Below are 25,051 nucleotides of genomic sequence, written 5' to 3' on the forward strand. Positions count from 1 at the left end.
GAGGTGAAAAAAACATTTTTATACTTTTGATAATCGGTTTATTTAATACTAAGAAAAGAACAATACTAAATATAAATTTAAACAAATGATATAAACATTTACATGAAAATTTTCTAAATATCAACATGTTTTACAGCATATTGGATGCAAATGCAGCATCTGTGTATTCTAAATATCTTTTATTTGCTTATGTGTTTTAAACTATTTAGTAGAAAACAATAAGCAACAGTAAAATTTCAATAGAATTATCTGAAATTCTTAACACGCAACATAAACTAGTTTTCCAAAACACATAAAGCACTAATTCTTGAATTTGCTGTTACAACTTGTGCTCGCCGCGTTTTGATTATCAACAATAATAAATAATATGGAATGTTCCCTAGCAGTCATTTCATAGAAAATAGGAACTAAACAAATCCGAAGCAAGAAAACTAATAACATCTAATAACAGCCAAGCTACAGTCACAGTCTAAGGCAAGAAAAGAAACCAGAATTTTACCTCGCGGCCACGGAAACGCAAACTTTGATCTGACTAGGAAAACTTATTGACGTGGCCGCGCAGGAAGAGGAGGGGGCGGTGCGGACCGGGCAGGTACAGGGGGCGGTTCTCTTTGTGGCGTAGGAGGCGCCGGTTCCGGCCGTGGGGGCGGCGGCGGCGGCCCTTGCGGCTCAGGCGCGCTCACAATATCGTCGTTGATCTCTTCGTAAATACCGGTGTCCTCTGGCAATTCAGGGGGCGGCATACTAGGGGGTGCGGATGAATTCGCCGTCGGGAGGCTTATCACCCCCACTCTGGGGGGCGGCCGCTTGGGCGTCGCCGGGGACTTCACCGACGGCGGCGGGGGGCGGCTGGGAGGCGCCCCCGACCGAGACGCCTTCACTTCTGGAATGCCTAAACCTACCAAAGCTTAAGTCAAGTCATTTTGGCCCCCATTTTCACTTACAGTTGTAGTCGGACTGGGTGGGGGAGGTGTACAAGGGGACGGTGTTGCTGGAGCACAGACCAACCTCCTCCTTCGCTTGCTCCACCCAGTTAGGGGTTTTCAATGATAGGGTTAAGTTATATTCGGGAATCTGTAAAATTAATAAATTTAAGTCAATTAGACGGAACATATGATATTTGATAACACACCCGTCCTTGCGTCTTGTTCATAATTTTGAGTACGGATTGGCCGTCCCGGAAAGTGATCCACATGGTATCGGCGATGAATCGCACCAAAATCGCTTCACCAAATTGAGTGAAGTCGTCCAGAAGTGTTGCGACAAGTTGGTCGTCGAAAACTTCATCGTTTTGAGACGAGTCCTCATAATGGACTATTATAGTACCATCAGGAGGCCCCATGTCAGCTATTACTTCGTAAAACATATTTTGTCGCTTCGTTTCATCAATTTTTCGAGCGGTTATATCGATAATTGCGATAACCGGTCTATGGTCACTTTGTTTCAATTCGGCGCGGCCATAGAACACTAATTTACCAGGATTTGAATCTTCTAATTGACTTGTAATAGCTAAAGATTGCTTGCGTCTCCGCCAAAGAACACGGTCTGTCCACGCTGGTGCTCGACACTTTTCACTAGTGTCATAATCGTCGCTAAATAAATCATACTTGTACGTAGGCGGAAACGTAATTTTTCCTTCAGTAAAATCCTTAAACACGTTTCCTTCTTGTTGTTGTTTCTAAAAAAAAACAGTGAAAACTCCCCAACTGTCTCAATTATGAATTACCATCAGTTGGTCATTCTCTAGAATCCGGTCATAGTCACCCAACTTTACTGATTCCTTTATTTCATCTTTATCCATGTCAACTCTGTAGTTAAAGTCGCCACACCAAAATAAATACTCGTGCGAATTCAAAGACCGGCTCTACGATAACTTAGTCAGAAGGTGTTTAAGGCTGAATTATACTAAGAATAGTCGCCTGCACTTGAAAAGAACCAGTCCACCAAGTGTTTAAATAAAAAAAAATATTAAACCATTACATCATAAGTCAGTTAGTCTCTCTCGTTAGTCATTATAAACGAAGAATGTAATTTTTTCAAGAATTTTCCCATTTTTGTAAAGCGATAAATTTTAATATTTACATTTTATTTTTGCAGAAATGAATTTTAGCAATAAATAAAGTTATTTATCTATCATGAGAATTATGGGATGTTAATAACATTAAACAACGTACTGTCCCTCGGGCCTAGCGGCCGTCTGGACAGTACACCCGTTGCCCACGTTCATTGAGACCCTTGTTATATAAATAACTATTAAACTATAGAATGTCAACATAAAAAGATTTACTATTTATCTAAAAAATTCACTTGTAACTTTCGTTTAAATGCAGGCGACCGCAACTTTAATCTGCGGTCGGTACTTACCATCGGGAACGTAATTTTCCGCGTAATTTCATTATAATCGGCATTTCTCTCGCTAACTTGCGACTGTCCGGCTGCAAAATGTGCACAAACGAAGCACAAAGACGTTGCGTGAAACACCAGTCTGATGGCAGCGGCCCCCTTATTGCCCGTATGCCCGCCTAGACCGGTTTTAACCGAGTCGACCGCAACGTCGCGGATGTAAGGCACATGTTCAGGCCTTACAAAAACGTACAAGCACACCCCAACTAATTGCTGATATGTGACCAAGACGTAAGGGCGATCCCGCGACAACACCTTCTGCAACTCCGTCGCCCAAGACTTCGCGTTTTCGCTGCTGGTGTTAACGATATTGGCGGCGTTCAAATCGACAATTTCCTCAAAACCAATCGCGTAGATATCGACAGGAATTGATTTATTTTCGTCGGTGTATCCCGTATCGACTAGCGCTCCGGGATTTTTTATATGAGGGTCCAGTAACCAATCAGATAGTTTGATATCTTTGAACACGACACTGCGGAAGTGTTTGCCGCCGTTGACATTGTATGTCCCGACGGCTATACGTATAGGGAGAGGGTCGGTATACTCGGTGTATCGTTTGCACATTTCCCGCAGGACGTGGGGTGGCGCTGGAACAAGGGCTGTTAGTTGTTTGGTTTTGTGACTGGGGGGTTTACCGTGGAGGGTGTTATACGGGAGGAGGGTTCGTGCCCGATCGGCAAGTTCCGTCGATAGAGTGGAGCCCACGAGCAAAATGTCGATCGCTTCTTGTTTGGAGTTGTCGAGGAGGTTGTTCTGGATTGTTCTAGCTGCGGATCGGGCCCCATCCATTAGCTACACTCAAATAACTATTAAGAAACAATTGAAAGGGTCACGTCACCTTTGATCCGCCTTGTATGGCGCCAGTCCCGGCGTAAATCTTACTAATTTCGTTCCCGTTATTGATCCACATTTGCTTGAAAACCTCCTCAAACCGCGAAACGGTTTGCTTCTTATCAACTAACTGCATCGCCTGCAGTTGTCTGCCTAAAATCTACGACTCGTGTTACTTCAAGCTTGGAAGTTAGTCAGTTAGTTACCTCTAACCCGAAAAACGTTTGAACACAATTAGTCCTATCTAAACAGTCTAAACAATTTGTTCGGATTGTGCCCGTTTGTAAGCTACAAATTATTAGTTGAGACGCTCACAACCTACGGACAAGCCAACACCTACCTGTATATTGTACTCCCAATTGCGTGGTAGAACGAAAATTCTTGTAATTGTTCGTCGACTTTGGCTTTAAGTTTTTGTAAATTTGCTTGGTTCCCACCGCGGCATTCCTGGTGGTAGTCAAACACGATATGCGGAATGTCGGTATGACATGATTCTTTGTGGTGTTTCTAAAATCGCAAAATGAGCCAAAACTCGCTCACCAAAGAGCAAAGTTACTTGAAATTCCTGACTTAAGGTAGCTTCGCCTTCCTTGCTACCAATCAAACTGGTGCCCAAAAGATTGACAATGACCTGTTTCCCGTATCTCTCTTTGATGGTCTTCATGTGGCGATCAAACGCAGCCTTTGAGGCTTCATACCCGCGCGAAATCCGAACTTTATGCGAACCTACCTACAAATAAAAACAAAATAATCGAAGGAGATGCGGGTTTTCAAACGTACTTGTACTCCCGGTTGTTCCCAAAAAAGCGGGTACCGAACCTCTAGTCTGCAAATACGAAGACACTTCATTTTCTAAATAAATAACTTGCTCCGTTTCGACAAAATTCGCAACGTGGCCTTCATCATTACTCCCTCTCACATTGAATCTACAATAGTTGGTTTAGAAAATGTATGATTACTTGACCATCGGAAACCTCGTCCCGGCTCTTTCACAGCTTAGGCGCGAAACAACAGCAGCTAAAGCCTTCCTGTGTCCGACGTAGACCGTCCTGACTTCAACCGATCCACACATGGCCCTCACCAGCCACGAATTACAATCAACCCCGAATCTAACTAAGTGAACGTGTAACATCCGGTTCCTAAAATACAAAATTTCGAAAAAAAGAGCAGTGGTTTAAAAACACATACCAGAAAAATCTATGATCAGTTGTGATAGTTTTATGCCGCCTTTGCGCACACAAAGTCAAGTCCAGTTGACTACCACCGGGCGTCCCAGAGTACCATGAGAAGTAAAAAGTTCCAGAATTGAGCAATTTGCGCACCTGAAACCGCAACGCATGATGGTAGATAAAATACAGTATGTCACACAACCCACTTCGGCTATTCTATCCTCGTTTTGTTGGTAGTGCAAAGGAACAAACTGCGTTTGTGTTATTCTAAAAATCTCCGAATCCCCGATTTTCCCCACTGAGAAACACCCAGTGACCATGACAAGGTATAGGACTGTCGAGTCTCCGGAATAGAGCTGGAGGACCCCTAAACAGCCATAAGCATCTAATATTTTGGTGTACTCCTTTTTGACGACTTCCATTTCCGGTGTGGCTGAAATAACGGCATTTAGAGGGCGTGAATCAGTTCCAGAGTCACTTACAAAGGACAGCCACAGCTTGGGATTCGAAAAGTAAAGTCTCATCTTTGCCCCTTCGTTGCAATAGGACACTATGGGGATTAGGAGGCTTAGATTTTTCAAGAACGGAAAAGCCCTTATACATAGCCATGGTGGAGATTCGCTTATTCGATCATTTTATTGGCGATTTTACACTGACTACAGCTGATCTGTTGATATTCGAGCACATACACCCCCTAATCCTAACCAAAATCAATTCCACTTGCGTCGCCGTAGAAAGAAACTCGAGTTTATGTAGCATGACAGTAATGCTACGTTTACGAAACGTAAAGTTATGTAACGCAAGGGGTTCAAGTGTAGGCAAACTGCCGCACAAGCCGGTTTAGCAGTTGCATAGCATCAAGGGTAGGGCCGCTTCGACAGCGCATCCATATCCTATCACATAACTCCATATAGTCTATGTTATAAATAATACCTAAGGGAAAGGTCGCAGGAGGTTTTGTTGATTCTTAAAATTAGGGAGCAGTGATCTAATAATTGCCTAATTACCGTTTCTTGTTGTTCTAGCCTAGAATATACACCTTTTCCAAAATGAGAAAACATTAGAATTGCAAATGATGACACCTAATTAGAGTTACTTAAGAACAGTTAGGGACTACAAACTTCGATGTTGCTAATTTTGGATACCTTTTTTGTAACGCTCTTATTAAAACATCCCATTCTACAACAAAACACGAAATTCCTCAATTTATATCGATTTTACGCTAACCTGGCACAAACACTATTTATTAAATACTTTCCTACTATTTATTATACCACTTATAATTTCAAAAAAGGACCATAAGAGGCCTTCCTGAAAAGATTTTCCAATTCCGATGACGCGCTGTACCTATGAATTTTAGCGGAGCTTGATTTTCTAAACGATTGCTAAAATTACATTACGACTTACGTTCGATATAATTTAAAAGGCTAGCAAAATCCAGACATGAAATATACTATCAAATTTTTAATTGTCCGTCCAGCTACTTTTTCACATTTCCGCCCCTATTTTTTTAATTATTTAAGACATTTTTGCACTTGTATGTTTCAGAGAAGACAATAAATCGTATTTACAAAACAAAGACTGTATTTTTGTAACAATGAAAAAGAAATAAAAATTGCACAATGCAAATCTAAAACAAAACAAACGACACGACCACGACACTCGTGTCACTTATTTTAAACATATTATGACCTCGAGACGAAGGTTCTATCACAAGATGAAGATCTGCGATGAGGAGAAGCTACAATTAATTATCCATCATGTAGTTAATACTTATTTATAGATAGTCGTTTTTTTAGTAGATTGTTATATATTTTATTGGCGAGGAATAACAACCTACACTTCAAGTTTTCGATTTTCGATTTATGGCTGCCCCAGAAACTCATAAATCTTTGTAACTACACAATTGTCGTATAAGCAAATGTCATAAATTTTTATGATCGGATTGATGTTTACTATCATACCACGTGAAGCTCAAAATTTGCGAATTTTCGAAAAATAGGTCTTGTTGTGGAATGTCTGCGTGGTGTGATAGATTTAGCATGAATGTGATTAGCAAGTAATTTATCAATTGTTGGGTTATTCGGGCTATTTATTAGTTTAATTATAACATATTAGTGAATATGGGTGACAAAATTGCGTAATTATTGACTTTGAGACGAACAACGGTTAAAAAAATATATGGGACACGTGGATTTGGTAAAAAATCGAATAACTGTAACAACAATAACTTAACCAATTATCACATTGGCAATGTTTGCAAAACAGGGATGAAATATAGACTCTTTCATTTAGTTCTTCTTGAATGTTTGAATCGTCAATCGCATGCGACGCTTCGCCAAATTAAGTGCAGAAAAATGATCTTAAACTATGTCATCCTCCTCGCGTGTGCGTTAATGGTACATTGCAAAAACATCCCCGACAATAACACCGCTATTATATCAACGTATGCCAAAGTGGCGCACTGGGGCGCCGTTCCATCCACGACGCAAAAACCGCAATCCGAGGGTAGAAGTCACAACGGCCAAACCCTATGGACCCACAGGTAAATCACCCAAAATCAAAAATCCCTCAGAAATAAAGTCCAAATTTTTTAGATCGGACGTTAACATAATTGGTGGTCAAAACCTAAAATCGTCGAAACCCTCCGTAGTCTACCAATACCCCGTCCAAAAAGTCGGCAAAGTCAAACCCGAAACTGTCCCAGCAGTTGGCGAAGTCCAAGAACGATTCAACCCCCGCCCTTACTTCGACTACACCCAAGTGCCGTCAAAACCCAAAAACGACCCAAAACCGAAGGACTCGCCCCCAACCCCAACTTTCGACAGTTTTCCCGTCTTTAACAAACCGCAGTCCCCGCCCCCGACCGATCTTTACTCCTCACAGTACAACTCGTACAACCCTCCCCACACAGGTCCTGTCGCACCTCCTGACGACAAACCTGATGTGGCTTACCCCCCAAACGGTCCTCCACCTCCCGACAACACCGACGCTACTCCTGACGACTCCAATGGCTATTCGTACAACCCACCCCAAGACACGCCTCCGGAACTTCACGGACCGCCTGCGTATCCATCGCTTGGACCCCCATTAGCCCCCAATGACGACCACTACCCCCCAAACGACAACAATGGGCATAAGGAGCAAGTCTACTACCCTCCCTCTGGCAATGGTGATAACGGCCACCAAGAGACCATTCTCGACCATCCTCCTCCCGGCTGGGAGGATGGTAAAGACATGGGGGGACCCCCGGCACCACCCCAAATGAACGGCCACGACATGGCCGAACACGACCTATCGCCACCCCCATCCCCCGATTTTGGCGGCCAATTTCCCCAATATCTCTACAACGGGCCAAATGGAGGCCATGGTCACGATATTGACTATGACTTTGACCACCACCACGTCTACAAGGAAATCACCACGACGGAAGCCCCCGAAGACGAACGTGTCAATAAGGGGCACTATAGTTACTATTATTTAGGCAGAAAATTGTGGTACATCCCTTTGTACTTTAGTGTTTATTTTATTATTTATGTAACAGTCCTAATTCTTAAATCGATCGCCAGACACAAAATACAGTTCAAACATGAGCATTTTCATCGAGATATGTCAAAAGATATGGACCACCATGGTCGGTCGCTGAAGATTGACGAACTCCATGAAAATGTTACTGAGGGGATTGAGAAAACTAGGAGGAAAATTGCTTTTGTCGCCATGTAAATGAACTTGTAAAAACTAGTTATAATAAAGATTTTGACACAAAATATGGGTTTTTATTTAGAAGTTTAGTACAGTCTTATAGAGAGTACAGTAAAAAGAGAGAGAGAATTTAAATGAAGTCTTGTTGCCGACGTCTGGACCTCCAGGGCCGGGGGCCGGAGCGGGGCTAGATAAATATTTGCCGAACAAATCAGGCGTGCTCTATATGTGGGCGAAGTTTCCCTTTTGTTTAAATTCGCCTATAAATTAGGAAATGTGTTTTGAAAACGTCGTTTCATTTATAAATACCGTATTTTAATTATCGCGTATGGTTTTACTCCAGTTTATTAATCTGTGTATATATAACTAACAGAATTCCAGCATTATTTGTGATTGCAATTATTACCTAATTCCGTTAGCCATATATGTGCTAAATTATTATAATTACCACACTTTTGAGACGTCTCCTTGAAATAATGATAGTCTCATTCGAGATTTACGACGACAAAGACATTTTTTCATTGTTTTTTCCCCAAATCGTTCCCTCTGAAAATCTGAACTTAGCCGGAGGTGAATCAGTGACAATGTTGTCTAGTTCCAGTGTAAAATTTTTCGTGGTTGTGTTTTTCGTGGACTTATCGCTCGCCAAAGCGACCAACTACCCTCTAGCGACGACGGTACAGCCGACCGAAACGTCGACAAAATCAAGGTATTTATCGCAATTAAAATGCTTTCCATGAGAATGAACGCGATTTCGATTAGATATGAGCAAGGCTTGGAGGACTACGACGAAGCCCAAGCTCGAGAAGGGAGAGGCATGATGGAATACGACGACCACGACCCGCATGATCACGATCACGATATGCAAGAGCAAAAAGCTGTCAAAGACGACCCCTGGAGCGGGTACTACGATTTTATTATAAACGAGGGCTCGTTCAAGTTTTGGGCCGCCTTCCAGGTATGCATTTCATTCAAAAACGGCTCACGTCTGGGCTTCCCCAGGAAGCCAGCGCCGGTACCTGCCTATTAATATAATTTTTTAATTGGACGTTTGATACGTCTTTGTGTTAGACTGGCGATTTTATCGCGCACAAAAGAATTAATCAAATTCTCATCATTTTAATAGCTAATTATTCATATGTTTCAAGCAATTATAATGTCATTTATAATTTTTTGCTTTTCAGCTTGTAACTGCTCTCCTGCTAGTCTATTCGGCATTCGCGGCTGTTTACTATGCAAAATTCAATGTCATTACTACAGATTATGATTATTACGACGGTTTCTTTGGAAGGTCAAATCAGGAATCATCCTCCAGCAGTTTATGGTCAGGTTTATCAGCTCAAACATTTCAAAGGATATTCGACGCTTTATCTTCGAAGAAATATTCATAAATGTAGACAACGAAAAGGCAGGCACGCTCCGTGTTTGGGCTTTTCGTACGTATAAATAAATAGTTGAGTTTTTAAAATTTGTATTTTATTTATAACCAGTCAAGTATTTGGTAACGGTACCGGGAAACAGTTTTTGTGTTTTGAGCGGACTGCAAAATACGACAGAGCAAGTAAAGCGTTGCAGGAATCTCATCATTCACATAAAAATCTTTCGCACTTGTGATCTGATACTGACTCGTCCAATTAAACCCTATTATAATTGACGATTAATTACCATACAATAATAGGTAATTTTTCAATTACATCTGGAATGTTCCCCAGTAAAAGACGTGGTCACTGCGTTCTGCAACTGGCCTCACTGCCGCCTAATAGGCATACTTATATTATTATATACATCCTCGTAGTTTCAATTAGGCGCACGTTGTAACAGTTACTTACCTGAAAAGAATAGTCATAATAGTAGATCACAAAGATCGGACGAAACGACTCCACGCTGCCTAACAGTAAACCAAATCCGGAATCCCTTATAAGTCCAACGAAACTTTGGTATTACCGAAAGTGAATTGATTGGAGAATGTTATAATTTGTAATGGCAGCGTGGGTATGTGGTGGAGACGCATAAGTATCCGCGATAACCTGTGCAGTGGGTACTTGGCGTGCGGTTTGGTGCCATTGAACCCGCTCTAAGGCACTTCCTCTACATTGTCGTCTCTACTCTCTATCCTCGGCTCATGCCAGGCAAACCCTGGAACCCTTGTCGAAATTTTCGAAAAATCGGCGCCTTTCAGCTTGTTAACACGGCGTTCCCACGCGTTGTTTAGCAAATTAATAGAGTACTATTGTAAGCAAACACGGCAAATAAGAAGAGTAAATCCCAGCGCACTCGCGTCTATGATAAATAAATCAAAAGGCTCACGCAACGGGGAAATCTTCTCAAAAAGCTCCCACGTTATCTAAAAAATGCATCGAAATTTTGCTAGAATCGCCTATCAGGTTCGCTTAAGACGCCTAAGCGCTGCAGGTGTAAGAAGATCGGAGATGGAAGTCAGAGAAGCTCAGAGTTTCTGGGGGCTTCGGCGCGTTCACATGGCTGCGGTAAAGAACTAGACGAGGTTTGACAGTGACCATGCTTGCAGTTTTGTGATAAGTGATGGAGACTTTTGGTGTTTCGGGGACACCCCAGAAGTTTCGAACCGGCAATTTTCATAATGTACCCTGTCACAGAAACTTGCGACAAATCGGGGTAAGTACCCAAAGCCCCGACTCTACCCTTGCCCAGGACGAGATGTATTGTCATGATGTCTAATGCATATGATTTTTGTCTTTCCCTTCAAGGTCTTGCCTCAATTTTGTTTCCTGTTTGGCGCAAATCAATAAAGTTCAATCTCATTAATGTCGGTAATTCAATGTACAGTAAGTGGATTATGAATTGGCAACATGTGGTCGAGGTGCAAGTTAATTGCAGCGCGATTTTTCCATAAATCTGCTAACTCCGTTAACGCTTTCAAGATTGGGTCTGAGTGGGCAAATATTGTCAAGGTTCACACGGGTTGACACAGGTGTAGCCGCGTTAAATAAATCTTGACCTACCTAAACACTGATTGTCGTCTAGTTTAGGAACGTGACGGGTTTTTGCCGATTTTCCCATAGAATGTGGGTATCAGGCAAGAGAGATATTGGCTGAGTCTTTTGTCTGAGGCACCGGAAGATCATTTAAATTTTTATTGTTGGCAGTTCCTCTCAGATCACGGCCAAAAATACCAGCCTTGGTATCGCTGTCACTGCATAAAGAAGATGAAGCTACAAAATTTTAATCAGCGTTTTTTTACCTTCCGACTCTTCAATATTTTTACGCTACGATGAAGCTAAATTAAGTGTTTTTTTCTCAATTATTTTCGTTTGGTTAAACATCAATACAAGGAGGATACCGCTGAATAATAACCAGCGATCATTTTGTGTAAAAATTTAAATTACAAAGTAGCGATGAGATTTCACAAAACTGACAACCATGATAACTAAATTACTCGGATTTTTCTTTAACTAAATCCGAATTAGAATTGCAAAAACTGATAACTAGTACTCGAATTGCAAATATCCAATTTCCCACTAAAACGCCTCATTTAATTCCAATTACAACGCATTTATCACTACGTTACGCGGGGAATATTTTTCCACGGCGCAGCTTCCATTTTTCACAGCCATTTGAGCCACTCAATTTGATTTTATTTGAAGAAAGGTAAAGTGAGTACTCATTCGCGTGTTTTTGTTTAAATAAAACCATTAGAAACATATTATCACTTTCAGACTAAACGAGACAAATAAAACATCTTTATTGCAAAATTTTATTGCTCCTGCTCGCACAGAAGCACATAATCTAATCGCGACACGAAAAATAAATCTCGGAGATAATTAATGTCCGATGGCAACAATTTGTTTCCTCAGGTGGTCGCAATAAAGTAAAATTTTGAACTAGTAGTTCGAATATGTCTTTGTTTGGTCAGTTTTATACGTTTATTATGTCCAATAAAAGCAGCTTAAGTCAACATTTGACTTGTAGTTATGTCACACACGAGAGAAGACCTGGCTTGAAAACAATATCATTGTTTAAGTTCTAGCGTATAGAATATTAAAATGTGTGGCAATGCACGGTTAAGCGCTTATCATTTTATTTCGTTCCACCTGAATACGTCATAAAACCCGACAAAACTCTAAAAGCTTCACCAGCGTTGTAGGTTTTGATTAATTCAACGTTTCATGTGTGCCGTTAGAGCGCTGTAATAAACTAAGGCGTGATAAATTCTTGCGTGTTCTTATCATTGTTTCTATTTAAAGACCACCACCGAATGATCGCAGATGAATGATGCGATAGAATCCAGGGTCAGAGGATCCTGGCAGTGACCGTAGAACTATATGAAGAGAGTGCACAATGCCGGCCTTGGCTCTGCTAAATCCACATTCTCCGAGATTCTTCATTTTTGGTCCAAATTAAAAATTCAGGCCGATGAACCTCTTATGGCCGAAAAATTACCTTTAATTAACACCGAATTTATGACGGATTTGTTTATGGACGGCCAATTATGACAAATTGGACGTTTCCGGAATTTAAGCGGATGGCCGATGTAAATCAGCAAACGCGAAGGTCTTCCAATGCTTGACAAACCGAAATAATTACAGCCGGCTGGTGCACAAGAAAATGCTTAAACATTTTTAAATCTACTTCCATTCAACAATTATGGGCCCTGAAATGCGTTTGATTGACCATGCAATCATATATCGCTGCAGCGAATTTCAGACAAACGCCCGTTAATGTTGATTTCTAGACCAATGACTTTGCTACTAGCGGAAAAAATTGCTAAAATAAAACGGTTTTTTGGTTTTATTTTTGGTTTGCAACTCAAATTAAAAATTCAAGTGTTTTCTTCTCGGTTTTAACTCGCCGCATGTATTAAATTTGTAGTTATTTCCATTGATTAAAAATGTAGATAATGAGTGTGCAGGTCTGGCTGAGACGGCCTGTGGAGGGTGTCGGCGTGTCCGCGTCTTTGTGCGTTTTTGCAAAATCTCGCGGTATGCGTAATGATAATGAAGGCAATAAGATTAGTGTGACGTAGTCTTAAAGAATCGAAGAATAAGTGCGAGTGCAGCAATTAAACCGGTCGTCGGTTGGCGGTCGTCAGAATGGACTAATGTAGAAAATCGCGTGTAGATGATGGGGGTAAGAACCTTGCAAGGTCGATTGCTCATCTCGATGGATCTTCAGTTGTCTTTTAAATAGCGGACGCAGAGAAAAGATCGCTTTTGGTTGGCCTAAAAGCCGCAACAATTACAATTTATCACATTGTTGGGCGCCAAAAACCAAGACCACCCGTGTTATTGCTGGAAATCGCTAATTGTTCTGCCCTACGTTCCCGAGATGCCTTCGAGGGACTTATTAAAATACCCGGGACATATAATATGCCGAAAGTATTTGGTTTTCATTAGCTACAAAAACCTCATCGAGATTTGTCAACACGACGGGAAAAATCACGCAGTCATGACTGTACCCAAAACGGTACTCGCTGTAATTTGTGAGAATTCACGTTTTATTTTATAACAACGTGAGAAAACGGAAATCTTGCAGGCTAATTAATTATTCGAATTTATTTGTAGCAGACTTCGTAACGGGACTCGATTCTAATGCCTCCAAAGGTACCATCTCTAACTTTATTAGATTTGTCTGGAAAAATTTGTGAATCCTCTCAAGCATAAAATAAGATTAATATCGTTTGAGGCCGGCTAGGGCGTTGCCTCCATATTATATAACGGGTTTAAATGTTTACGGATAAAGTTCTATAATCTGCATCATCTTAATTTGATGCGTTTTACGACCACTTTAACCGAAAACTGGTCACAATTAAATCAATTTCGTCACGCCGCTTTTAAATCAACATAAATTCTCGAAAAACTGTTGATTAATTGAGACTGGACCTGTTCCGGATATCAGAGTCAGAGATTCCGGATTACACGACGAATCGAATTATCTTGTTTTAATTAAAACTTAGAAACTGCGGATAACTCGGATTTGCGGATGATCGAGCTGAAGCGTACTGTACTTTTAAAATCGGTCACATGATTATTAATCGCATTTTTGCAAATCAGCCTCTGATATTACCTGCCATTACATGTAACTGTAGCTGTAGTTAAATAGGTAAAAAGAGATAATTTTGATAAAATCACCTAACCGTAAACAAAATCCATGATCAGATGATCAGTTTGAAATTCTTTGTTGCATTAAAACACCGCTTAAGCAGCAACAAAGAGCCTTACGATTGAATTCTCTACGCATTTCAACCCGACATAATTATTTCAAGTACGGACAAAAAGAACTTAACGATACATTAAGTTACGAACCTCGACTCCTTCGAATAAATGTGTCCTATATGCGTCTAGCTTTGACACTTCCTTGGGTAAATGAACTTTTTATTTCCGTTATAATACAGTGAAATATGAAACAATTTGTAAAAACAAAACGACATCGAGTTTACTGTTACCTGACATGAAACAATAAATTTGTTGCCCTTGTCAAATTATAGCAATCATTTCAAGTTTTTTAATGACCGTCGTGTCATCATTTCTTAACCCGATCGTGACACTCTTCATCAATAATCTCGATTCGGTTTCAGAATGATTACGCAATGCCGGTTTGTAATCGCCGGTCAACCCCTTCGGTTCACACCCTGTGGCAGGAGAGAATGTCACCAAGGTCTTGCACTGAACGCAAATCAAGAGGCCGATTATGTTCGGTCGCTTTAGCTATAGCCTCTTTTCTCGTCTTCGTTGCAGTATTGTCTATTGCAGGAATGGCTCTCTACATGGGGGCGTTACATACCGAACCTCCTAGTAGCAACAGTGAGTTGTGCATGCACGCATTAGAAAAACCTGCAAGTAATTCTCCTCTTCCAGATATTATTTCTTTTAGTTGTAGTGCAAAAATTCTAAGGGGCGACCGCTTTACTGGCGCCCTGCAGGAAAAAGCTCGTAGATATAGGCTGCAACTAGAAACACTCTATCAGAGGAGTGTCCTAGGGCCGGCCTTGACGTCCTGTATAGTAGAGAAATTTGGAAACGATACCGTAACAGTATTCTTCAAACTAGCATTTAACAAAAAGAAAATTTCGAAAAATGTATCAAACCTTGAAAAAACTATCCGAGATATACTAATAACTGACGCAATATCTCGAAAACCCGTCTTCAGAATGATACGTTTTGACCCGAAAAGTATAGAAATTAAACAAATTAGAGACGTAGATACGTACCAAAGAAGTGCTACAAAACCAAAAGACACAAAAAATAAAACAAGCGTCGTCCTTAAAACACCTCGCAAGAACACAACACTTACAACAACCCTACCTGTTAAGAAAAAAACCGACGAGATTGAAATCAAAGAAGAGGATTTACCAGTAGTTCAAGGCTCGTTTAAAATAAGTAAGACCGACGCTGACATTACTGAAAAAAAGACTGAAAACGTGTCTACCCCCAAACCCAAAATCACCACACAAGCGACGAAAACGACCACAATTAAAGAAACCTCAGTCACAAGTGCCTTATACAAAATCGCTGCCATAGAAAAACTGAGCAAAACTAGTACAGGTACACCCTCGACTAGCACAACGACTAAGAACCCCCTTTTCTCCAACCCTCAAGTCTTTAATGAGCAACCCTGGATTCCCATAATACCCGACTTAACCCCAATCACAGTTCCTACAACAAAGCCTCCTCAAATTCCGCCAAAACAACCAATCTATACGAGTTTCACAAACCCTAGTTTATCGTACCATAACATCGATATGGAACCTCTCGGTTCAACAAGCCTCAAAGGTCACCCAATTCCCGTTAACAAAATTCCGCAAGTGACTGAACCTTCTGTTTTTGAAACCTCGAAAAAACCAACTGAGAATTCTGGTTTTGTTGAAATTGAGACAGTCAAGTACGTCCCTGGATCGTCCGGCGATAAAATGAAGCAACAAAACATGTTGAAAAATCTTTCAAGCATTTTTCACGACTTAGCATCGACGTTAAAAATACCGGAAATGAATGTTAGCAAAAACGAGACGTTTTTGGGAGTTGCTGATGAGGATAGTGTGGGAGAAGGACAAGTGGAAGTTGTCGAAGCTGATGAGGAAACTTTGATGATGCAAACGACAAAGTTGCCTTTAGTGACGCTGATCCCCGTCAAGTCAAATTCCGGGATTGGACGGCCGTTGAGAAAGCGTCCGTTTAGAAATGAGGAAAATTCAACGGGTGACGTATCGGTTGAAAACCGGAGTTTTCCGGGATCGACCCGCTTGAATGATTTTTCCGCTCTGGAGAAAAATCCTTTGAAATTTATTGAGACTGAAGTAGTGACGTCGGTTAGTTCCGAAGTGAATAAAGTCAAGTTGAATAAAAATCAACTCGAGGACTTTAAAATAGTCGGAGTACTTAATTTCGCAACCGAAGCATCGGATACGTCCGAGGAACTCTTGAGGAATCCGAAAATGGATCCACAATCCAATCGAACGGAAGTTTTACGTAAGCATGAGCCCAGCAGCGAAATAACAGTTTACGCAACAAATTCTTCAGTTTCGAGCAACCGAAAAGAGGCAAACTTTAACATCCTGACTCCCGAGAAACTAAAACAACTATCCGAAATAAGCAAAATCCACGATAATTTAACCGTAATCGATAAGGAACCGGTTATTTCAAACAAAGCAATATCGTCGAGCTACACCGTTAATCACTCCGGCTTCAAAATCCTAACTAAAACTTTCAACAAAATCGATGAATTACCCAAAGATACTAAACTTAATGGCTACAATAACCTTGCGTTTACGGCCATCTCCAATAAAACAGGTAAGACCTAAACAATTTAACTTTAGCTTTTTTTACGTGTCAGTTCCAGAGTGTGGTAACTTAACGATAAAATGTGGCGACGGCCAATGCCTGCCCGAAACAACCAAATGCAACCAACTAATTGATTGCAACGACGGCAAAGATGAACAAGACTGCAACTGCGCCGATTATCTCAGATCTCAGTACCTCCTCAGGAAAATCTGCGACGGAGTCGTCGACTGTTGGGACTACTCGGACGAAAACCAATGCGGTAATAACCACCACCCCCACTTCAAAATTCTGACCAAAATCCCACAGAGTGGTGCGAACCCCAACAATACGTCTGCAGCAACTCGAAGATGTGCATCGACAAGACCAAAATTTGCGACGGCCTTCGCGACTGCCCGCAAGGCGACGACGAGCGACAGTGTGTCACAATTGCCGAAAACATCGACGCGGCCGACGAGTTCCCCTACACTTCCGAGGGGCTCCTCATGGTGCGGAAATTCGGGTCGTGGGGCAAGCTCTGCGTCGAAAATTTGCGCAACCTTGTTTTCCCGATCCTAGACTTGGGCAAAGCCGTTTGCAAATCAATGACTTATCAGTAAGTTTTATGACCAAAAGAAGCCTCTTGTAATTGGCAATTGGTAGGTTTCTTGATTCCGTCAAAAGTGTCACTGAGACGGACGAGCGGACACCGTCGAGATATTTCGAAATGGACTATACTTTTGAGAATAGCAGTAAATACAGTTTGTCTTTTTCGGAAACTGGGTGTGAGACTCGCAAGGTTGTGCGCGTGCGGTGCCAGGCGCTCGAATGCGGGGCTAGGCCCCAGGCCGTGAAGCACATCGCGAGGTAAATACCCCAGTCGAGGGGTAAACCGCCACCGAAATTTTTCCCGAGACTTCCTTTTGATTTCCTGTGCGGTTTACCCCTCGTCCCGCGTTCACTTGTGCCTCAACTGAAACAGGCGAGCTTATAGGATTGTCGGAGGAGGCAATGCGGGTCTAGGGTCATGGCCGTGGCAAGCAGCCCTTTACAAAGAAGGCGAATTCCAGTGCGGCGCTACGTTGCTCTCCGACACTTGGCTGGTTTCCGCAGGACACTGCTTCTACCAGTACGATTTAGACCCCTCATTGTCGCATAATCCCGCTTTAGTTCGCAGGACGAGCACTGGGTGGCCCGCCTGGGGGCCCTGCGGAGGGGCACCGCCCTGCCGTCGCCCTACGAGCAGCTGCGCCCCATTACCCGAATAATCGTCCATCCCGGATACGTGGATTCCGGTTTTATAAACGACATATCTTTGCTAAAAATGGAATTTCCGGTTATTTTCAGCGATTACGTGCGCCCGATCTGCTTGCCCCCGCCGGGTCAAATGGTGCCCGATGGCAGGTTGTGTACGGTTGTGGGCTGGGGTCAACTGTTCGAAGTCGGCAGAATATTCCGTGAGTTATCCCGACTTGTCTCAATTTGCAATAATCGTTTAAATTCCAGCTGACACATTACAAGAGGTTCTTGTTCCTGTAATATCAACCGCTGAGTGTCGTAAAAGAACGGTTTTTCTTCCTCTGTATAAAATAACAGATGACATGTTCTGCGCCGGCTACGAGCGAGGGGGCCGCGATGCGTGTCTCGGCGACTCCGGGGGGCCCCTCATGTGCCCCGAACCCGACGGCAAATGGCTCCTGCAGGGGATCACGAGCAACGGCTACGGGTGCGCGAGGGCCAACAGGCCGGGCGTCTACACCAAAGTGGCCAATTATGTCACTTGGATCGAGGCTCATATGAGCAGAGACGACCACAATAGTACAAAGAAGAAGAGTGTCTGCTTGGGACACCGGTGCCCTCTGGGCGAATGCCTGCCCAAAAGCAGGCTGTGCAATGGGTACATCGAATGTAGTGATGGAAGCGACGAAAGAGACTGTTAATTAATTCTTGAGTGTGATATGAACTGTATTTATGTACATAGCGTGCCTTACGTACTTACTTTTTGATATTTTTGTATTTATGAGGATATTTATAGACGTGTCTTTAGAAATAAAAACTTTTTTATTATATTGACAACATTTTTTTACAATTATTCGCTATATCACAGATTTAAGAGCTGTTCTGCTAGCACTGTCAACTGACAGACCCTGCTTTACGTACAAAGTGTGTGATTAGAATAACTAAATATACAAATTACCTACGACGCAAAAATAATTAATATGGTTTAAACGACCGAAATATTAATTAGGAACTAAGTACAGGTCAGCCAGTTCAATTGGGTCCGGAAGCAAATACAAGATAATGAAAGACCGGTTTTTCGGTCGGAAACTAAAAATTTAATGTTAAAAGCAATGTACGTTATTTATAAGGTCAGTTAGTCGACCGGCCAAAACCCGTTAAGTTTCCTTTTATGGAAATATTTAAACTTAATAATTTATACTCGTGCTTGTTATACAATTATATGTTCGCATCCTGGAAGGAGACGTCAAAACAAACGTTTCTTATGCAACGGTTTCAATTTCGCCGAAAACACTTTCGCAGTCGTTGTTGTAACCCTAAACCATGAGCCCCGATTGAACCGCTGACTTGCAATAACATTGTGTTAATTAAATTACATACAATAATAATAACAAACGGTGGAAAATCCGTTGAAATCACTAGATATAATTGGACTTTTCACTACTTTAACCTTGTCAAGTACAGAACAAATGTCTAGACTAGCCATGAAATATGTTCAAATACTGGAAAATAACGATTAGCTCGTGTTGGGATTGACGTCTTTGTTTTTCTCTTGATTCGTTTCTTCCGTAAATTCGGTGTCTTCGAAAGCAGGGTTCGCCAAAGCGTCTTCGTATACAGCAGGAACGTCATGATGGGCAGGAGCCTTGGCGTTTAAATCAACATCGACGAAGCCTTGCGGTGGTTTTTCAACATCTTTTTTTGTAATATCTGTACCGGCAGATGGTCTCTTCTTCATATACAAGTGATAAAATGCAAAATAGGCTAAACCGGTAGCCGCGGTAAACATTGCAAATCTTTGAAACGTTGACCGAATTCCATACATTTTAATCATATGCCCACCAATCAAACTACCAATGCCTTTACCTAAAACAAACATTTTGAAATTGTAACACCACGAAGGAGACTTGTGACTAACCAACTGCAAAATACAAGCCTCCTAATAATCCTTGTATGGTGGTGTCAGTAGTCACAGTCGATAACTTCGCAGCGTAAGTTACAGCAGCCGTGAAACTTAAACCGAAAGTAACCGATTCCATTGCCTCAAAAATCAGGCACAACCAAGGATTGTAAATAAGAGAGTAACCAATTAATCTGACGGCGTAGAAAGCGAAACCTATAAAAATAACGTTGGCATGTCCAATCTTCTTAATTATAGGCCCAGACAAAACTAAGAGTGGAATCCCAACAAGACCACCAACTGTTATAGTTAGACCCATCAAAGATTTAGAACCACCTAAATCTTGCAACAACCAAAACAAGAAACTCTCAATGTAACCCCACGCCGAGCCTGGAAACACAAATTTAGCACTAAACAAACCTAAAACCCACAAACCTAATATCAAGCACGCCACGAAAAGCACAATCAGTTCCATTTTTCTAAGTACCGCCAACACGTCCGAAATTACACTTTGCGCCGGCTTCTTGAACTCCAAATTAATGAAAAGCATCAGAAAACCACTCACGATTTTAAGTGTTGCGTAAAAGAAGAAAATTGGGCTAAAATACCAAAATACAACTTGGTTCCCAATTTTTGGAGACTTACGTAAAGTCCGTATACCCTTTCCCGCGACTGGCAAAGTCGATGAAAAACCCCGACAGCGGCGAGCTAATCATGCCACCAATCGTTGCGTAAATCCTTTGCAGCCCGTAATCGGCCTTATGCTCCCGCAGGATCGCGATCACCGCCCCTTCAAACATCGCGAAGGAGGTGCCGCTCACAATCCCAATAAACACCCGAATTACTAGATACGACCAAAACGTCAGTTGCATGTCAAGCTCGATGACTCTGTTTTGGTTCGAACAGACTTTTTTCCGGTCCCCTGTCACCAAACACCGCGTTGAGCAGCTCCCCAGCTCCAGGTGTTTGGAAACCTCGCTCGAGTTTGCTTTTCTTATTGGGATATTAACAGTGATGTGGAGTCCAGGTTGGGCAAAACCTGTCAAGCAAGACGTGTTGCGGCTCTTATCAAGCGCCAAATCGTAGATTTGGCGTTCCTCAAGTGTGTCGTCTTCGGAGGTTTCAACCGGGTGCAGGATTCCTCCGAACTTGGGGCCCAGTTTCAGGCCGAAGAGATCAATAGAGCTGCGGGTGCCAAAAACACAGTCTATCGACGAATTCGAGGAGAGGTCGCAGGAAAAATTAAAAAGGCTCGCCGTCGGGAAATAGTACGAGTTTTTGGCGAGTCGCCGGATTGATGTTAGGAATCGGTCGTTGTTTTTTAGCGTTTTGTGGTTGAGGCTTTCGGAGATTAGTTCCGGGATATGTATGTCGTCTTCTGTTAAGGTGTAGGTGTAGGTGTGTGTTGAGTTCTTCTCGAGGTTGTATAACTGCAGACTGTAGGTGTTTGTTTTAAGAATCGCCTCGGTCTGGTTTTCTGCTAGAACAGCATGACAAGCAAAACCGCAAGATTCAAGCTGAAGGTCCGTGCGATTTTGGTTTCCTAACGGTGTGCACTGATGGTGTTGGTAGAGTGACAGAGACAGAGGGCTGCCTGTACTGCAAGACATTCCAAATACTACTCGGTCAGGATAAGTTATTGTGATTCTACCGACTGGGACTAGCAACAAGAGGAGAGCCGAGGCTCCGCCGATGGCCGAAAACAGGGCCAACATCACCTGAAAGGACATTTTGCGTGATCTGTCTGGAATTTAAGACCGGGAGGAAGCCCAGCTTCCGCGCAAATGCAAATACAAGTTTTGGCAAATTCATAACAAACTTTTGTTTATGAAATGTGGATTATGGTGGCTGAGAGCGGGCTTTAATTCTGAGCAAATAATGATAAAAACGGGGCGTGATCGGGCACCTTGACTTATCCTATTGGCAATAACTGCATGGAATAATTGTTTGTTGTGTGATTATACAGTGTGCTATCGATGTTGCGCAAAGTGATTTAGATGCGATACGTCAGAGGCGTCCTCAACATTTAACGCGGCCGCAAGGCTCCCGAATTTTCCCCATTTTGCACAGGTGTGCGAAGTATTGATGATATGGCAGTTGCGAAACGAGTAATTACGAAAGTGGTTACTTTGTTATGATAATTGGTCCTTGAAGAGTTTTGTTTGAGATGGAAATTCCGCGCGACTCGTCCTTACCCTAAAGTTGCCAATCTTGTCGGCAATCAGTCCTGCCAAAGGCGGCATCAAAACAGCTATAACAGGTGCCACAGCGGACATCGTCGCCGCTTCTTCAACGTTTATCCCCAACTCGCGCATGTGGATGGTCAAATATGGGTACAAGACCAGCACGGCTATAATTAAAAACAATGAATCGAAAAAAATAAATAAACAAACGCTAAGGTCAAATTTGGCGGATCCGTGAATTGTTTTGACTTACTTGAGGAATGCATGAAAAACAGCAGCTTGAGTGGCAGGAGCTGCTTCTGCTGGAAATCTTTCGATATCCGGCGAAAAAATAGCTTGAAGTAGTTGTTCATTGCGTCTGAAAGTACGAATGGTATCGAGTTACGTTGAACTGAAATCGTAGATGAATGGGAGTCAAGTGACAGAATTTTGTTTAATTTTTATCACACAAATAATAACAAAGTTCAGTTGGAAATATTTCTTGAGAGGATATCACCGTTATAAAATTGATGAGGAGAGCGTCAACAAACATTATTAAATTAGCTGAAGGTGAATTTGCTATTGTATAATTTGATGCGTTGCCTTTCTCTTTTAGAGATGTATCAACCGTATTGATATTGCAAAAATATCTATACCGGCAAAATTCATGTCAATGTTAAAAGTTTCAAGGAATTTGCAATTTCTTCAGCATAGACGGAAAACTACAAATTATGGAGGGGCTCTAGAAAAGTATGTTAATCGTCCATTATTCGTTTAATTGTTTATTAACGTGACTAAACCAATATTATGTGGTATGTAATGACTTCGATAAGAAAATTTGCTTTGGTACCAATCCTTCAAACGAGTGATTAACTAATTTAAAATAAATCTCTCGGCTTTGATATTTTACTTTCTACTGCGAAAATAAAGCAGTGAAATTGGAACACGATACGGAAAAATCTGTTCGGTAACGAATGGCAATCGAGGGTTGTTTTGGCGGGTAAAGTCTCAATTTGAAAAAACTGGAAACTTACCTTAATAACACCAAACTTGCCGGATTTCTATAACGAGTCACTTTAAACTTCACAATTTGATTAAATCAGATGCAAATAACAATAGTTTAGAGCACACCTAGAAATACAATTTGAAACTCGAAGCGGATGAAAGCAATTGGTGAGTGTGTAATCGAACAGTGACGGTTCAGAAGGCAAGTTGCGACCATACTAGTTTGGAACTCGCGTTGCCATCATGCTTCTCACTAAGAGTCGCCGATTTCATTACGATTACTGTAATTATACTCTGTGATATGATGGCAAGTCTGACCTAGGTCAGGCCGAACCTGTCCTCTCTTCGCAAATTGTATTTGCATTTCCCTACCGTTAGTACTTTCCGCATAACATTGACCGGAATACAAAAAGAAAAGCCATTTATCTAGGCTACAACTCCCAAATTATGCAATTCGGCTCATTCTGACACTAGAATTAAATAAAGGTGGAGTCTAATTTACATAGACGCTTGATAAACCTGAATTTTTCGCCAGTGTCAAGACTGCGCATGGAGTGTCAATTTGACTGGATTTTGAAAAGCTATGGAACATTCCGACGACCGCAGACGCGGAAGCATTCCTCAAGTTTCATTCAATAATATTTACTTTTCATTTAAGGAACTTTGGTTATATAAGAGAAAATTACGATTCAGGCTTGGAAAGCGCGTCTTACGTTCATTATTGTTATTGCCGCCATCCTAGCTTTTGTTATTTATTTGTTTATTCGCGTAATAACATTCACTTATACAGTCTTAATCCTAACATCCGCAAGTAAAGATTTTAATTGCTTTAATAGATTTGTTCCTGTACTTTTCTGATAAATGTCACAAAGACATTAATTACCGCCAGAACCGGACGGGGCAGTCGGGAATCTAATGTCTCTTTATTTGGTCAAGGAAAACGTCAGTGTTTTAGGCAGGCTGGATAGTAATAAATATCTTTATTTATAAATCTCTTACAGTCACTTAGATCTACAGAATTTTAATATTAATATTTTTTAGCTTTTTTTGTATTTCAGTTTATAAATTTTTTAGTTTTTCATTCTCTTAGTGTATAGGTTTCTTATTTAGAATCTAATTTTTCAATTATTAGTGTTTTTCTTTTCCAGTTCTATATTTTTTCACTTTCTTCAATTTCAGTCTCAAGATTTTTTAGGCTTTCGTGTTTTTAGTTTCTCAGTGGTTAAGTTTCTTTGTCAGTGTTTGAGTTTTTAATTTTTGAAAATATGCATAAGCACACCAATACTATATTAAATCATTTTTTAACTTTAAACAAGTTTTGTATCTTACAAAATTTTTGTATATCAGGGTTGATTTTGGAATAAAAAAATATTAACCATTTTATTCGCATTATGGCCAATTCCCGTTCTGTGAAAAAAACCGCCCTTAAACCGGTTTACTGGTCTTATTTATTCCTGGAGTGGGTAATTTGACCGATAAAAATATAAAATTACCTCCTTCTTGTTTATCTAGTGCACAAAAAATTGCAAAACGATTGAAGCGTTTGTCATTGGATATCGGAGTGGGATATAGGATAACGGACCAATCATAAGGCGATTAAAACTGAGCAAAAAATTCTATGATTATTTTAAAAATGTCGTTCAAACCATCTAGATTTTTGTTAATTTTTTAAGAAAATTTCAAGTTTTCTATTATACTTGGGTTTAAAAATCGTGAATAAATTATGTATCAATTTGTTTTTGACAAAGATTGATTCTCGTAATTAGTTCAGTCTTCAAGATAAAACATTTCGCTCATTTTTCACCATAAACTCAATTGTTTCGCATGATTTCCTTACAAAACTCAAAAATGTACCAAGTTAGGTCAAAAATCTTTTTAGTTTTAGTTATTAAGTTGGACATTTGAAACTTA

The 25,051-nt window shown here is 41.1% G+C and overlaps 5 protein-coding genes across 8 annotated transcripts; 3 read left to right on the forward strand and 2 right to left on the reverse strand.

Annotated features, from left to right (window-relative positions):
- Positions 1-16: 16 nt before the first annotated feature.
- Positions 17-5,174, reverse strand: Synj (Synaptojanin). The gene is given in 16 exon segments (XM_965611.4): positions 17-898; positions 945-1,074; positions 1,133-1,678; positions 1,727-1,864; positions 2,365-2,990; positions 3,039-3,195; positions 3,242-3,394; positions 3,441-3,522; positions 3,575-3,741; positions 3,791-3,964; positions 4,015-4,044; positions 4,046-4,160; positions 4,209-4,373; positions 4,423-4,556; positions 4,610-4,836; positions 4,886-5,174. Coding segments are annotated over 16 exon segments (3,327 nt in total). The 5' UTR covers positions 5,013-5,174; the 3' UTR covers positions 17-542.
- Positions 5,175-6,467: 1,293 nt separating this feature from the next.
- LOC100142046 (uncharacterized protein) lies at positions 6,468-8,170 on the forward strand. Its single transcript, XM_001812107.3, has 2 exons — positions 6,468-6,948; positions 7,001-8,170. Exons 1-2 carry the CDS (start codon positions 6,674-6,676, stop codon positions 8,124-8,126), a joined length of 1,401 nt encoding a protein of 466 aa, XP_001812159.2. The 5' UTR covers positions 6,468-6,673; the 3' UTR covers positions 8,127-8,170.
- Positions 8,171-8,573: 403 nt separating this feature from the next.
- Positions 8,574-9,571, forward strand: LOC103312279 (uncharacterized protein). The gene is made up of 3 exons (XM_008192528.3): positions 8,574-8,814; positions 8,868-9,063; positions 9,290-9,571. Exons 1-3 carry the CDS (start codon positions 8,582-8,584, stop codon positions 9,494-9,496), a joined length of 636 nt encoding a protein of 211 aa, XP_008190750.2. The 5' UTR covers positions 8,574-8,581; the 3' UTR covers positions 9,497-9,571.
- An 844-nt stretch (positions 9,572-10,415) lies between these two features.
- On the forward strand, positions 10,416-18,901 carry LOC103312277 (uncharacterized). Of its 3 annotated transcripts, XM_008192522.3 has the most exons (10): positions 10,416-10,739; positions 14,659-14,884; positions 14,939-16,546; positions 16,598-16,867; positions 16,917-17,117; positions 17,165-17,450; positions 17,498-17,701; positions 17,817-17,963; positions 18,005-18,291; positions 18,341-18,901. In XM_008192522.3, the coding sequence occupies exons 1-10, from the start codon at positions 10,647-10,649 to the stop codon at positions 18,772-18,774; spliced, it is 3,756 nt and encodes a 1,251-aa protein (XP_008190744.1). In that variant the 5' UTR covers positions 10,416-10,646; the 3' UTR covers positions 18,775-18,901. The 3 variants fall into 3 exon arrangements, with proteins under 3 accessions (XP_008190744.1, XP_008190743.1, XP_008190742.1); XM_008192521.3 differs by having other exon boundaries at positions 14,939-16,867; positions 17,829-17,963; XM_008192520.3 differs by having other exon boundaries at positions 10,417-10,739; positions 14,939-16,867.
- LOC103312276 (major facilitator superfamily domain-containing protein 6) lies at positions 18,877-23,427 on the reverse strand. Of its 2 annotated transcripts, none has more exons than XM_015979178.2 (7): positions 23,170-23,427; positions 22,410-22,514; positions 22,169-22,323; positions 20,619-21,691; positions 20,409-20,572; positions 19,992-20,363; positions 18,877-19,939 (listed from the first exon to the last, which is right to left on the reverse strand). In XM_015979178.2, the coding sequence occupies exons 2-7, from the start codon at positions 22,507-22,509 to the stop codon at positions 19,590-19,592; spliced, it is 2,214 nt and encodes a 737-aa protein (XP_015834664.1). In that variant the 5' UTR covers positions 22,510-22,514; positions 23,170-23,427; the 3' UTR covers positions 18,877-19,589. The 2 variants fall into 2 exon arrangements, with proteins under 2 accessions (XP_015834664.1, XP_015834659.1); XM_015979173.2 differs by having other exon boundaries at positions 22,410-22,547.
- Positions 23,428-25,051: the final 1,624 nt, after the last annotated feature.

The sequence above is a fragment of the Tribolium castaneum genome, chromosome 10 (assembly GCF_031307605.1).
Source record: "Tribolium castaneum strain GA2 chromosome 10, icTriCast1.1, whole genome shotgun sequence".
Taxonomy (NCBI): Eukaryota; Metazoa; Arthropoda; class Insecta; order Coleoptera; family Tenebrionidae; genus Tribolium; species Tribolium castaneum.